This window comes from Entelurus aequoreus, linkage group LG17, assembly GCF_033978785.1.
Source record: "Entelurus aequoreus isolate RoL-2023_Sb linkage group LG17, RoL_Eaeq_v1.1, whole genome shotgun sequence".
Classification (NCBI taxonomy): domain Eukaryota; kingdom Metazoa; phylum Chordata; class Actinopteri; order Syngnathiformes; family Syngnathidae; genus Entelurus; species Entelurus aequoreus.
The window spans coordinates 11,541,288-11,556,530 of record NC_084747.1 but is presented as its reverse complement, the minus strand read 5'-3'; the positions used below and the strand labels follow the sequence as shown (position 1 = coordinate 11,556,530).

Here is a 15,243-nt window from a genome sequence, read left to right as displayed (position 1 = left end):
TGTGGCATTAGCCTCTATGTTGTGAAGTAATAACATAGAGGCTAATGCCATGACTTTCATTGTGTTTCAGTGTATCTTGAAGGATCATGCAAGTCATTGTTTCTTGTTGATGCTGTAAACAAAATGTCACTGTGCAAACCCATGTTTGTTGTTGTACTGAACACACATTGAAAATAAACCCACTGAAATAATAATAATAACAATGATTAATTTCTAAATCTTTGTAAGCCATTTGTGAAGTTTTGTGCTCGTGCGCTACATTCGCTCGCATCCTGTGCATCTCCTGGGGGCTAAGCCCCCCCTGTCCTTAAAAGCTAGTGACGCCCCTGGTGAAATGATTAACACATTAGCGTAAAATATCAAATAATAATATTTATCTCATTCACGTAAGAGACTAGACGTATAAGATTTCATGGGATTTAGCGATTAGGAGTGACAGATTGTTTGGTAAACGTATAGCATGTTCTATATGTTATAGTTATTTGAATGACTCTTACCATAATATGTTACGTTAACATACCAGGCACCTTCTCAGTTGGTTATTTATGCCTCATATAACGTACACTTATTCAGCCTGTTCACTATTCTTTAGACATTTTAAATTGCCTTTCAAATGTCTATTCTTGCTGTTGGCTTTTATCAAATACATTTCCCCAAAAAATGCGACTTATACTCCAGTGCAACTTATATATGTTTTTTTCCTTCTTTATTATGCATTTTCGACAGGTGCGACTTACACTCCGGAGCGACTTATACTCCGAAAAATACGGTATACAAAATCTAAAATGTTAAAATGTATTGGAAGTGCCTAAATACATACACATATTACCATTTTTTTTAGAAGTTCATAATAATTTATTAATTCAATTGTTGAGGTTAACCCAACTTTTTCTCCTTGTCACCAACAGTCATTGAGCTCTGAGACACAACACCGGCCTTCACAATAAAAGCGCCTCATATTACATCCTGTCTGACTGCATCGAGAATAGAAAAAGGATCACAGAAAAGTAGCCAACACCATTCTGTCTCAGTTTATTTGGGCAATGTGAAACATAGAACAACATTTTCGACCAAACTGAACTGAGGGCACAGAAAATAAAGATTTAAAAACTCCGATTCTGGTCCATTTCTTTACTGCCCAACAGCTGCTAAAGAAGGTTCACTCAGTCGGTTTTATTTATGCAGCTGAGATAGGCTCCAGCGCCCCCCGCGACCCCGAAGGGAATAAGCGGTAGAAAATGGATGGACAGATGGATGTATTTATTGTTTGCAATTGTGTTTTAATTGTTTGAACAAGTTATAAGTTCCTGGTTAAAATACCCCAAAACAAAGCAGCGAAGAAAAGGTTCCTCCCTTAAGTGTGAATGCGCATGTGTACTTTCAGACAGTAATTGCGAGTAAAACTTTTCGCACAAACCAAACAACTAAAAGGTTTTTGTCCGGTGTGAGTCTGCATGTGCGTATTCAAACTGGACCGATGAGCAAAGTTCATCGCGCAAACCGAACAACTAAAAGGTTTTTCTCCAGTGTGGATGCGCATGTGTACATTCAGACTGGATCGCCTCCCAAAGTTTCTGGCGCAAACAGAGCACCTAAAGGGTTTTTCTCTGGTGTGACTTCTCATGTGTGAACTCAAATAGTACGCGCTTGCCAACGTTTTGCCACAAACTGGACAAACGTTTTTCTCTCCGGTGTGAGTTGTCATGTGTGTGTCGAACTGGGCCACCGTCGGGAAGCTTTGATCACAGGCTGAGCCTTTAAAAGACGTTTCGCCCTCGTGTATCGCCACGTGTGACACCAGCTCAGCCCGGTGAAGGAACCTTTCGTCACAAACTGAGCAACTGAAAGGTATTTCAGTGTGTTTTTCCATGTGTCGAGTCAATTGAATATGAAGGGGGAAAACATCACCGCAAACTGAGCAAATGTACATTTTTTCTGCGTGGAAATTTCTCACGTGTGATTTCATTTTACTTCTCTGAGAGAAGCCTTTACGGAAAACTGGACAACTTAATGGTTTTTCCCCTGTGTGAGTTAAACCTTCTTTACCTGTCTTCTTTTTACAGTATTCGGAATGTTTGTTGTCAGTTGGAGTCCTGATATCACCTTCACAGTCTGTATCGCCGCTCAAAGGTTGTTGGGTGGCGCCCCGGTTTTCATCCTTAAGAGAGTTTGACGTTATGTCCTCACTTTCTGATAGAGGAGCTCCACCTTCTGTTATGTGTTGTGATGAGCAGCTGCCTGAAGGCTCCGCCCCTCTGTCCTCCTCACTTGGACTGCGATGAAGCTGCCAGGACTCAGGTTTCTCTTCATGGTCTTCAGTCCTCAAAGAGACACCACTTACTTGCAATGGACCGAGATCAGCCTCTCCCTCCTGAGCGATCCAGAGTTGCTGAGCTTCCTCTTTAATGTAGGGGGGCTGTGGATCCTCCTGCTTCAAGGTGGACATGCCTTCCTGTAGCTGAGGCGCATGTTCTTCTTGAGGACCAATCGGCTGCCGGACATCTGCAGGACACAAACATCATTTATTGTGGATAGTTTATTTTTGTGTTGGATTTGTTGTTTTGTTTGAGGCTCTAATAATTATAAGACTGCCATTATCCACAGATGCTCTGGGATGGATTACAATTAGCATCTCTGTCAGGTTCAAACACTGATGACATCTATTAAACAAGACAAGAAGCAAGGAATTAAACAGAGGCAGAATTCAATATGGCTCAATTGAGGAGAGACGTCTGGACTACAGTCCCACAACGCTCCTGGCGAAGGATTGTACGCCTCCTCTCTTATTTGGACTTTCCCTGATTACATGGCAACAGCTGTTTCTAAAGGGACGCGGGTCGTAAACAGCCATCGCCTTTGATTAAAACAGTTCACAGAAAAGGTGCCTGGAGGGGAGTCAGGTCCTGCTTCCTCTTCGCTTTGTAGATCTCGGGTCAAGACAAAATCTTTCTGTGGATTACAATACATCAAAGAAACCGACACCTTCATGTTGCTTCCCATCCTACACAGTGGAGTTTTACAAGCCGTTTGCTTGGTATTTGTCCTCTCGCCGGGAACTCATGGCAACACAAAGTTTTGTGATAACTTAGATACAATTATTCTGACAATCTCCTCGCTCCATCCTGAGTGAAGTGTCTCACTAAAATGGTTGTTTTCTGACATAATTTACACAATACAGTACATTTTATTTATCTTTTACTCGTTTTAGTACCACACAAAGTAAGGAACGCTGCAAAAAACTGTCTATTAGTGGACACTAGATGGCAGTAAAAACACATTCTAGGAACTCATTTGCATATAAGTGTATTACATCATACAATTTAGCTATTAGTTAAAACGTTTATACTCGACCAATTAACAATTGTTTGGCCTTTATATTGTCGTTCTGCATATAAAGTGACGACTAACACAAAGTAATACAATGTGCTGCACATCTATAGTGTATTCAAAGTTAAAGTACCAATCATTGTCACACACACACACACACACACACACACTAGGTGTGGCGAAATTATTCCCTGCATTTGACCCATCACCCTTGATCACCCCCTGGGAGGTGAGGGGAGCAGTGAGCAGCAGCGGTGGCCGCGCCCGGGAATCATATTTGGTGATTTAACCCCCAATTCCAAGCCTTGATGCGGAGTGCCAAGCGCGGAGGTAATGGCTCCCATTTTTTATAGTCTTTTTGTCTTTAGTCTGTCTATATTAGCCTCATGGATTATTTACAGTATTGTGACCTAATAAATAAACTTGTTGTCTAATGTCTCCTGGGCTCTCAATATAAGATATATGTTTGATTTTTAAGTAGAAGATTAGTAAATATGTAGAAAGTAACAATATAAAATGTCATATCACGGTTATTATTAGTATTATGAAGGGAAGTGCTCAAAACGAACTTATACACACACTAAACTAATTTAACCAAGTTTTATTTTTTTAAATAAACTGCAAAAACGAAAAAAATAAATAAACAAATAAACAAATAATATACTTTTTTGGCAGAATAAACATTAAATATTGTCCTGCCTTCGTATTTGAGTGTTGATATTTGTTTATATTCTTCCATTTCTATTTGTCAAAGTTGTAGAATGTTTGTTTTTTTTATTGTTAAATGCAATTTTTTTTTAATTTTTTATAAACCTTTATTTATAAATTGCAACATATACAAACAATTGAGAAATAATAATGCAATATATATATATATATATATATATATATATATATATATATGTACATATATATATATATATATATATATATATATATATATATATATATATATATATATATATATATATATATATATATATATATATATATATATATATATATACACACATATATCAGTGTTTCCCACACATTCATTTATTTGTGGCGGCCCGCCACGAAAGAATTACGTCCGCCACAAAAAAAAAAAAAAATTGTTTTTGTTTTTGTCCTGTCCAGCTTCTCAGGCAAATCATATAGTTGATGTAGATGCCCATATAGGCTGTTCATATTTACTTTACAAAAGAGAAGTGTAGGATACTTCTCTTGTTGCCTTATTTGTATTTGACCACTACTGTTTTCTGTTTATTTGTTACTAACTGTGGCAGGACACCTCTGCCTCTGTTTCACTTTATGTTGCTGGTAAATAATATGGTTGTAGTAGTAGGCTAAAGTTACATTATTTAGTATGCACTAATTAAAGGGGCAGAGCTTTAAGAGACATTTTAGCTTTTATATTTTATAAGATATATTTTTTGTAAGAACCACAATTAATAAATATATTTCACCGAATAACTTATTGTTCAAATCTGTATATAAATATGTACATAAAGTGTTGTAATTATATTGTAAAATGGATGGATGGATGGACGTTTAAAACAAAACTGTTATTATTAATTAGTAAGTATACATTTTTTGAGCCTTTTTAGAGAAAATCATATCATTGTAGTAAATGATGCAAATTACTCGATGATGTCATGGTGACCACGCCCATAGCCACGCCCCCACCGCCACAGGTATCTTGGCAGTTTATGGGAAACACTGTATATATATATATATAAATATATGAACAGCAATCGCTTGCGAGGAGGTATATTTTTGACGTGACGAATTGTAAACAATTGTACATTCCATTACTCGAGGGGGCGTGGCTACGGGACAGAGTTGCCAAACAAACAATCGTAAAACGCCGAGCGATGATCTTTAAAAGATTGTATTTTGAGGTAATACACGGTACATGCATGTGTTGACGTTGCTACTTTTGCGACAGTGTGGCATTACCACATATAGTGTCTGGCTTTTTATCTAACAAAGTGTTAGGATCGGCTGCGCGGATCATATTCTGTTTGGGTTTTCGGGTCATTTGTGTTTTTCCGCTAGTCTTGGACTCCTTTTAGTGCCTGTTTATGCACCGGAGTTTGTTACCATAGCAACTGATTACTTTCACCTGCCGCGTGTGTTCTCGACGCGCACCTGTTTTTCATCACTGACATTATTATTTAAAGCCTGCCTTCCCAGTCAGTCGGTCTTGCTTCGTAGTTTGTTTTCACACAACAGATGACGACTTTTGTTTCCTGCTCTGTTAACTTTCTAGCTCCCACGCTAAAGGCTGTTTAGTGTTTACCTTCTAGCTCCCACGCTAAAGGCTCTGTTCAGTGTTTACCTTCTAGCTCCCACGCTAAAGGCTCTGTTTAGTGTTTACCTTCTAGCTCCCACGCTAAAGGCTCTGTTCAGTGTTTACCTTCTAGCTCCCACGCTAAAGGCTCTGTTTAGTGTTTACCTTCTAGCTCCCACGCTGAAGGCTCTGTTTAGTGTTTACCTTCTAGCTCCCACGCTAAAGGCTCTGTTTAGTGTTTACCTTCTAGCTCCCACGCTAAAGGCTCTGTTCAGTGTTTACCTTCTAGCTCCCACGCTAGCTCCTTTTGTTTCTGCCTTAAGTGCTATGAGCACGTTTTTGTTTGTTCCAGTATTATTTATTTCTTAAATAAATCATTGTTTACCTGCAAGCTGTGTCCGAAGCCCGATCTGCATTCCTGGGAGAACGAACATTCGCATCACTATGCGACCCGGTCGTCACACAAAGTGTTGTTAGGATAATTTGTATTTGCTTTTTCAATGTGTATTTTACTTCTGTATTAAATGTTATTTTTTAGTCTGTGCTTTGCCTGCATTTCTTTGTGGTGTACAGCCCTTTGTTCTTCAACTGTGGTTGTTTTTAAAGGGCTTTATAAATAAAGTTGGTATGGTATGTTATGGTATGGTATGGTTTGGCAACACTGCTACGGTGACCTGCGAGGGACTGTTACAAAACCAGGAAGCTTCTTACTAAACGCCACGCGCAATCTCTTAATTTACAAAAAAACAATTATTTGTTGTATATTAATTAATGTATCAATTAATGTATATATTTATAATCAGTCAAAACGATACAATCTTAGTGCGAGTATTTTTAAAGTTGTGGTCTTGAAACATAATATTGTTTATGGCAGTGTTTTCATTAGTGTGCCGTGAGATACAGTCTGGTGTGCCGTGGGAGATGATCTCATTTCACCTATTTGGGTTAAAAATACTTTTTGCAAAGCAGTAATTATAGTCTGCAAATGATGTGTTGTTGTTGAGTGTCGGTGCTGTCTAGAGCTCGGCAGAGTAACCGTGTAATACTTGACCATATCAGTAGGTGGCAGCCGGTAGCTAATTGCTTTGTAGATGTTAGGAGGTTTGCAGGTAAAAAGGTATCCAACGCTTAAACCAAAAATAAACAAAAGGTGAGGGCCGCTAAGAAAAAGGCATTGAAGCAAAACGAAGCGAAAACTGAACTGGCTGCAAAATAAACAAAAACAGAATGCTGGACGACAGCAAAGACTTACTGTGTGTGGAGCAGACGGCGTCCACAAAGTACATCCGTACATGACATGACAATCAACACCAAAATAGGAGCGTAAGACAAGAAGTAAAACACTACACACAGGAAAACAGCAAAAAAGTCCAAATAAGTCAGGGTGTGATGTGACAGGTGGTGACAGTACACCTACTTTGAGACAAGAGCTATAGTGATGCATGCTTGGTTATGCTTTAAAGTCATATGCAACAATTGCGACAATGACTTTTTACTGTCAATATCGGCCGCTGAGTTTCACTTTTTTATGTTTTCTGCTGGTGGTGTGCCTTGGGATTTTTTCAATGAAAAAAATGTGCGTTGGCTCAGAAAAGGTTGAAAAACACTGGCTTATGGAACAGCAATCACGATCCGGGACTGTGCAATCAGCGATTACACGCCATCTGGACAATAGTTATCATATTTATTTACATATTTAATCCAAAATAATAATGCCTGCACAGCATAGGAGGTAGGAAATGCTGACTCCGACCCCCTCAGCACTCTGGGAACCAGCATTACTCCTCTCTAGTCAGTTCACTAGTCACTTTATACTTTTTACTGTCTCCTTTTTTCTACATTGCCTTTTAGAGTGGTCTTAGGCCATATTGCATATTGTGTATATTGTGTTGTTTTTGTATATTGTGTGGTTTCTTCTTTTTTTTTTTAAATGCAAAGCACCTTAGGGAAGCAACCTGCATTTCGTTGGACCTGTACCTGTACATGCACAATGACAATAAAGATCATTCATTCATTCATTCATTCAATAGCTTGTATTTATTTATTTATTTTTAATATGTCATATTATTGTTAAATGGAAATTGAGCGTTCACTGCTGGTTTATGTGACGTCACGCCAGTTCACTTCCTGTTGTCAACACTTCTGTCAGTGAATATTCGTGACAGATTTGGGCTTTGTTTTAAAAACGTGCTGTTTGGATTAACACTGCATGAAAACATTTTTGAAAAGGAGTTTTACCTTTGCAACCTCATTATACTATTGGCTAAGTTTTATATTCATAAATGTAAGTTTATCAATACCCGACCTGTTTTTTGTGCCTTAGAACTCTACGTTAAAACACCCTCTACCTCTAACAACCAAAAAACTGCGAAAACTATGATGCTGTGTTCCAAATGTAAGTTATTTACTGAGATTGAGTGAGCCTATGGCTTTGCACTTTGTTTATTATATATATATATATATATATATATATATATATATATATATATATATATATATATATATATATATATATATATATATATATATATATATATATATAATTCTATTTTAGTTACTTTGAATTTACAACCCCCTGGCGCTGTTTTGTACTTACTTTGATTATTATTCATTCTCAACTGTTTGTAAATGTTGCAATTTATAAATGAAGGTTTATAAGAAAAGAAAAAAAATACACTTCTGTCGGTGTTAATAAAGTTGTGAAAGACAAAAGAAACACACCTCCCTTTTGAGAATAGAACCATCACTTCACTGTGCACAAACACATATTTAAGTTGCTCAGACCACAAGGAGTTAAAGGCCTACTGAAAGCCCCTACTACAGACCACGCAGTCTGATAGTTTATATATCAATGATGAAATCTTAACATTGCAACACATGCCAATACGGCCGGGTTAACTTATAAAGTGACTTTTAAAACTTCCCGGGAAATATCCGGCTGAAACGTCGCGGTATGATGACGTATGCGCGTGACGAAGTCAGAGTAACGGAAGTTATGGTACCCGTAGAATCCTATACAAAAAGCTCTGTTTTCATTTCATAATTCCACAGTATTTTGGACATCTTTTGCAATTTGTTTAATGAACAATGAAGGCTGCAAAGAAGACAGTTGTAGGTGGGATCGGTGTATTAGCGGCTGGCTGCAGCAACACAACCAGGAGGACTTTGTTGGAGCGCTAGCCGCGCTAGCCGCCGACCTCACCTTGACTTCCTACGTCTCCGGGCCGCCAAACGCATCGGGTGAAGTCCTTCGTCCTTCTGCCGATCGCTGGAACGCAGGTGAGCACGGGTGTTGATGAGCAGATGAGGGCTGGCTGGCGTAGGTGGAGAGCTAATGTTTTTAGCATAGCTCTGTGAGGTCCCGTTGCTAAGTTGCTAAGTTAGCTTCAATGGCGTCGTTAGCACAGCATTGTTAACCTTCGCCAGCCTGGAAAGCATTAACCGTGTATTTACATGTCCACGGTTTAATATTATTGTTGATTTTCTATCTATCCTTCCTTCTATCCTTTATTTTTTTGTTTCTATTTGCAGTTAAAGCACGATGCTATCACGTTAGCAGGTAGTTAAAGCATTTCGCCGATGTATTGTCTTGGAGATAAAAGGCACTGAATGTCCATTTCGCGTTCTCGACTCTCATTTTCAAGAGGATATAGTATCCCAGGTGGTTTAAAATACAAATCTGTGATCCACAATAGAAAAAAGGAGAGTGTGGAATCCAATGAGCCAGCTTGTACCTAAGTTACGGTCAGAGCGAAAAAAGATACGTCCATCACTGCCTCTCAAGTCCTTCACTGTAACGTTCCTCATCTACGAATCTTTCATCCTCGCTCAAATTAATGGGGTAATCATCACTTTCTCGGTCCGAATCTCTCTCGCTCCATTGTAAACAACGGGGAATTGTGAGGAATACTAGCTCCTGTGACGTCACGCTACTTCCGCTACAGGCAAGGCTTTTTTTTATCAGCGAGCAAAAGTTGCGAACTTTATCGTCGATTTTCTCTACTAAATCCTTTCAGCAAAAATATGGCAATATCGCAAAATGATCAAGTATGACACATAGAATGGATCTGCTATTCCCGTTTAAATAAAAAAAAATTATTTCAGTAGGCCTTTAATACAAGTTTAGATAGGAGTAGTTTTTCTTTTTCATTCCAAACCATGACTTAAAGGCCTACTGAAACCCACTACTACCGACCACGCAGTCTGATAGTTTATATATCAATGATGAAATCTTAACATTATAACACATGCCAATACGGCCGGGTTAACTTATAAAGTGACATTTTAAATTTGCCGCTAAACTTCCGGTTCGAAACGCCTCTGAGGATGACGTATGCGCGTGACGTAGCCCGGGGAACACGGGTATGCCTTCCACATTGAAGCCGATACGAAAAAGCTCTGTTTTCATTTCATAATTCCACAGTATTCTGGACATCTGTGTTCGTGAATCTGTTTCAATCATGTTCATTGCATTATGGAGAAGGAAGCCGAGCAAGCAAAGAAGAAAGTTGTCGGTGCGAAATGGACGTATTTTTCGAACGTAGTCAGCCACAACAGTACACAGCCGGCGCTTCTTTGTTTACATTCCCGAAAGATGCAGTCAAGATGGAAGAACTCGGATAACAGAGACTCTAACCAGGAGGACTTTTGATTTGGATACACAGACGCCTGTAGAGAACTGGGACAACACAGACTCTTACCAGGATTACTTTGATTTGGATGACAAAGACGCAGACGTGCTACTGTGAGTATGCAGCTTTGGCTTTTTTTTGCGTATGTACGTAACTTTTTTTAAATATATAAGCTTTATGAACCTTGGGTTAGGTGAACTGTCTTTTGGGCTGAGTGATTGTGTGTGTTGATCATGTGTTTGAATTGTATTGGCGTGTTCTATGGAGCTAGGAGCTAGCAGAGGAGCTAGGAGCTAGCATAACACGTACCGTACCGTACGTGCGCGTCACGTACGTAACTTTTTTAAAATATATGAGCTTTATGAACCTTGGGTTAGGTGAACGGTCTTTTGGGCTGAGTGATTGTGTGTGTTGATCGGGTGTTTGAATTGTATTGGCGTGTTCTATGGAGCTAGGAGCTAGCAGAGGAGCTAGGAGCTAGCATAACAAACACGCAGGTGTTATTATGCAGGATTAATTTGTGGCATATTAAATATAAGCCTGGTTGTGTTGTGGCTAATAGAGTATATATATGTCTTGTGTTTATTTACTGTTGTAGTCATTCCCAGCTGAATATCAGGTACCGTGAGTATGCAGCCTTGGCTGCTAAACATTCGATAACTTGACCGTATGTGCGCGTCACGTACGTAACTTTTTTTAAATATATAAGCTTTATGAACCTTGGGTTAGGTAAACGGTCTTTTGGGCTGAGTGATTGTGTGTGTTGATCAGGTGTTTGAATTGTATTGGCGTGTTCTATGGAGCTAGGAGCTAGCAGAGGAGCTAGGAGCTAGCATAACAAACACGCAGGTGTTTTTATGCAGGATTAATTTGTGGCATATTAAATATAAGCCTGGTTGTGTTGTGGCTAATAGAGTAGATATATGTCTTGTGTTTATTTACTGTTGTAGTCATTCCCAGCTGAATATCAGGTCACCCCCGGCTCTCACAGCATCTTCCCTATCTGAATAGCTTCAACTCCCCACTAGTCCTTCACTTGCACTTTACTCATCCACAAATCTTTCATCCTCGCTCAAATTAATGGGGAAATTGTCGCTTTCTCGGTCCGAATCTCTCTCACTTCATGCGGCCATCATTGTAAACAATAGGGAACTTTGCGTATATGTTCAACTGACTACGTCACGCTACTTCCGGTAGGTGCAAGCCTTTTTTTTATCAGATACCAAAAGTTGCAATCTTTATCGTCGTTGTTCTATACTAAATCCTTTCAGCAAAAATATGGCAATATCGCGAAATGATCAAGTATGACACATAGAATAGATCTGCTATCCCCGTTTAAATAAAAAAAATTCATTTCAGTAGGCCTTTAAAGGCCTACTGAAACCCACTACTACCGACCACGCAGTCTGATAGTTTATATATCAATGATGAAATCTTAACATTATAACACATGCCAATACGGCCGGGTTAACTTATAAAGTGACATTTTAAATTTGCCGCTAAACTTCCGGTTCGAAACGCCTCTGCGGATGACGTATGCGCGTGACGTAGCCCGGCGAACACGGGTATGCCTTCCACATTGAAGCCAATACGAAAAAGCTCTATTTTCATTTCATAATTCCACAGTATTCTGGACATCTGTGTTCGTGAATCTGTTTCAATCATGTTCATTGCATTATGGAGAAGGAAGCCAAGCAAGCAAAGAAGAAAGTTGTCGGTGCGAAATGGACGTATTTTTCGAACGTAGTCAGCCACAACAGTACACAGCCGGCGCTTCTTTGTTTACATTCCCGAAAGATGCAGTCAAGATGGAAGAACTCGGATAACAGAGACTCTAACCAGGAGGACTTTTGATTTGGATACACAGACGCCTGTAGAGAACTGGGACAACACAGACTCTTACCAGGATTACTTTGATTTGGATGACAAAGACGCAGACGTGCTACTGTGAGTATGCAGCTTTGGCTTTTTTTTGCGTATGTACGTAACTTTTTAAAAATATATAAGCTTTATGAACCTTGGGTTAGGTGAACGGTCTTTTGGGCTGAGTGATTGTGTGTGTTGATCATGTGTTTGAATTGTATTGGCGTGTTCTATGGAGCTAGGAGCTAGCAGAGGAGCTAGGAGCTAGCATAACACGTACCGTACCGTAAGTGCGCGTCACGTACGTAACTTTTTAAAAATATATAAGCTTTATGAACCTTGGGTTAGGTGAACGGTCTTTTGGGCTGAGTGATTGTGTGTGTTGATCAGGTGTTTGAATTGTATTGGCGTGTTCTATGGAGCTAGGAGCTAGCAGAGGAGCTAGGAGCTAGCATAACAAACACGCAGGTGTTATTATGCAGGATTAATTTGTGGCATATTAAATATAAGCCTGGTTGTGTTGTGGCTAATAGAGTATATATATGTCTTGTGTTTATTTACTGTTGTAGTCATTCCCAGCTGAATATCAGGTACCGTGAGTATGCAGCCTTGGCTGCTAAACATTCGATAACTTGACCGTATGTGCGCGTCACGTACGTAACTTTTTAAAAATATATAAGCTTTATGAACCTTGGGTTAGGTAAACTGTCTTTTGGGCTGAGTGATTGTGTGTGTTGATCAGGTGTTTGAATTGTATTGGCGTGTTCTATGGAGCTAGGAGCTAGCAGAGGAGCTAGGAGCTAGCATAACAAACACGCAGGTGTTTTTATGCAGGATTAATTTGTGGCATATTAAATATAAGCCTGGTTGTGTTGTGGCTAATAGAGTATATATATGTCTTGTGTTTATTTACTGTTGTAGTCATTCCCAGCTGAATATCAGGTCACCCTCGGCTCTCACAGCATCTTCCCTATCTGAATAGCTTCAACTCCCCACTAGTCCTTCACTTGCACTTTACTCATCCACAAATCTTTCATCCTCGCTCAAATTAATGGGGAAATTGTCGCTTTCTCGGTCCGAATCTCTCTCACTTCATGCGGCCATCATTGTAAACAATAGGGAACTTTGCGTATATGTTCAACTGACTACGTCACGCTACTTCCGGTAGGTGCAAGCCTTTTTTTTATCAGATACCAAAAGTTGCAATCTTTATCGTCGTTGTTCTATACTAAATCCTTTCAGCAAAAATATGGCAATATCGCGAAATGATCAAGTATGACACATAGAATAGATCTGCTATCCCCGTTTAAATAAAAAAAATTCATTTCAGTAGGCCTTTAAGGCAGTTATCATGAATACGGTTTATCGTTACGTAATAATGTAAATGTAATCACGCTATTATTTACAGTCCTGTGTTGTGTTTAATGACACTAATGTAAGAAACTTTTCAGGATGTCCCAAATTACCAAAGATAATGTTAGGTAAGGAGGAGTTTTGTCCCTCCAGAGTTGCCGTAGGGCTGTGACGTAAGAGGTCTATAAAGGTGGTTGTGGAAGAAGGTGTGTAGGGAGAGAAAAAGGAGGGTGAACATTAAAGAAGTGGTGGAGACCGGACCTGCTCTTATGACTCCCATTTATTATTTTATTATTATATTATATTAGTACACATAATATGCGAACCCAGAATACTCGGCTACACTAATATATATATATATATATATATATATATATATATATATATATATATATATATATATATATATATATATATATATATATATTAGTTGAAGTAGAATGTTAATATAAAAAAAGGAAACATACCTTTATTGTGTAACACAAATGGAGTTTTGCAAACAGCTTCCGGTTGTTGTGGATGTCGCTCCTTCTCTCTTGTTCTAGAAAGTTCCTCCTCGTACGACGCTATGGTTCTTTCAAACAGCGCGAATATTTCATCGGCCGCCGCCATGAGTCGCTCCTTCACCAACTCTTTCAACATTTTGGATGTTTTCACTTGATTTCTCTCCGCTGTCTTCACGCTCTCGCCTGCCGTCTATCGTCGAGCGTTGTCTACTTCCGCTTTTACTTCTTCCTGTTTTAGGTTCCTGGCGGGTTGCCGCTTGGAAGATGCGTAGCGCCCCCTGCTGTACCGGAGCGTTTAGGCCGCGTGGAGGAACAGCTATTCAACATAGACATGTTGTAAAGGTAGGCAGCATGGAGCGCTACTGCCTACTGGCGCTGACGAGACGCGGGGCCGCCATCTTGGAGTGGTGATCCGCTCCACACAGTGCAATTCATTTGGCAGGAGCAATGAACTGTCAGCGCATTTCATTCATCTTACCTCACTGAATACCACTGATTTTCACCCGCATTTTTGTCATACGTGTAGCTATGATAACGGACACATGTTTTATTATTCATAGTTTGCTTAACAGTAATAGAATATTCTTATATGCTATAAGTGACCAGACATCCCAGATCAAAACTGGGAATATAATCCCAGAGAAGGATCAGCTATTTTTAAATTGAAGAAACAATATGATGAGGTTATATATACATGCTACATAAACAATGTATGAATACATTAGAAATCTATATATCTTATAGACTGTATCTCTGTTGCAGCAGCAGCATTTCATTGTACCATGAATTGATTAACGTGGACCCCCGACTTAAACAAGTTGAAAAACTTATTGGGGTGTTACCATTTAGTGGTCAATTGTACGGAATATGTACTGTACTGTGCAATCTACTAATAAAAGTTTCAATCGATGGTTTAGGTTTAACGATTTCAAGTTATTAATATATTCTTTGAAGATGGTAAAAAGTGGAAAGGCCTTTACATTATATATATATATATATATATATATATATATATATATATATATATATATATATATATATATATATATATATATATATATATATATATATATATATTGTTGTAATGCACAGGAAGATTTTGTCTTGACCCGAGATCTACAAAGCGGAAAAGAAGCAGGACCTGACTCCCCTCCAAGCACCTTTTCTTTGAACTGTTTTGTGACCAAAGGCAGCGGCTGTTTATGACCCCTGTCCCTTTAGAAACAGCTGTTGCCATGTGTGTATATATATATATATATATATATATATATATATATATATATATATA

The 15,243-nt window shown here is 38.8% G+C and overlaps 1 protein-coding gene across 1 annotated transcript; it reads right to left on the bottom strand.

The window, feature by feature from the left end:
• Positions 1–1,024: 1,024 nt before the first annotated feature.
• On the bottom strand, positions 1,025–14,198 carry LOC133631881 (zinc finger protein 501-like). The gene is made up of 2 exons (XM_062024053.1): positions 13,917–14,198; positions 1,025–2,502 (listed from the first exon to the last, which is right to left on the bottom strand). Exons 1-2 carry the CDS (start codon positions 14,089–14,091, stop codon positions 1,355–1,357), a joined length of 1,323 nt encoding a protein of 440 aa, XP_061880037.1. The 5' UTR covers positions 14,092–14,198; the 3' UTR covers positions 1,025–1,354.
• Between the last annotated feature and the right edge of the window lie 1,045 nt (positions 14,199–15,243).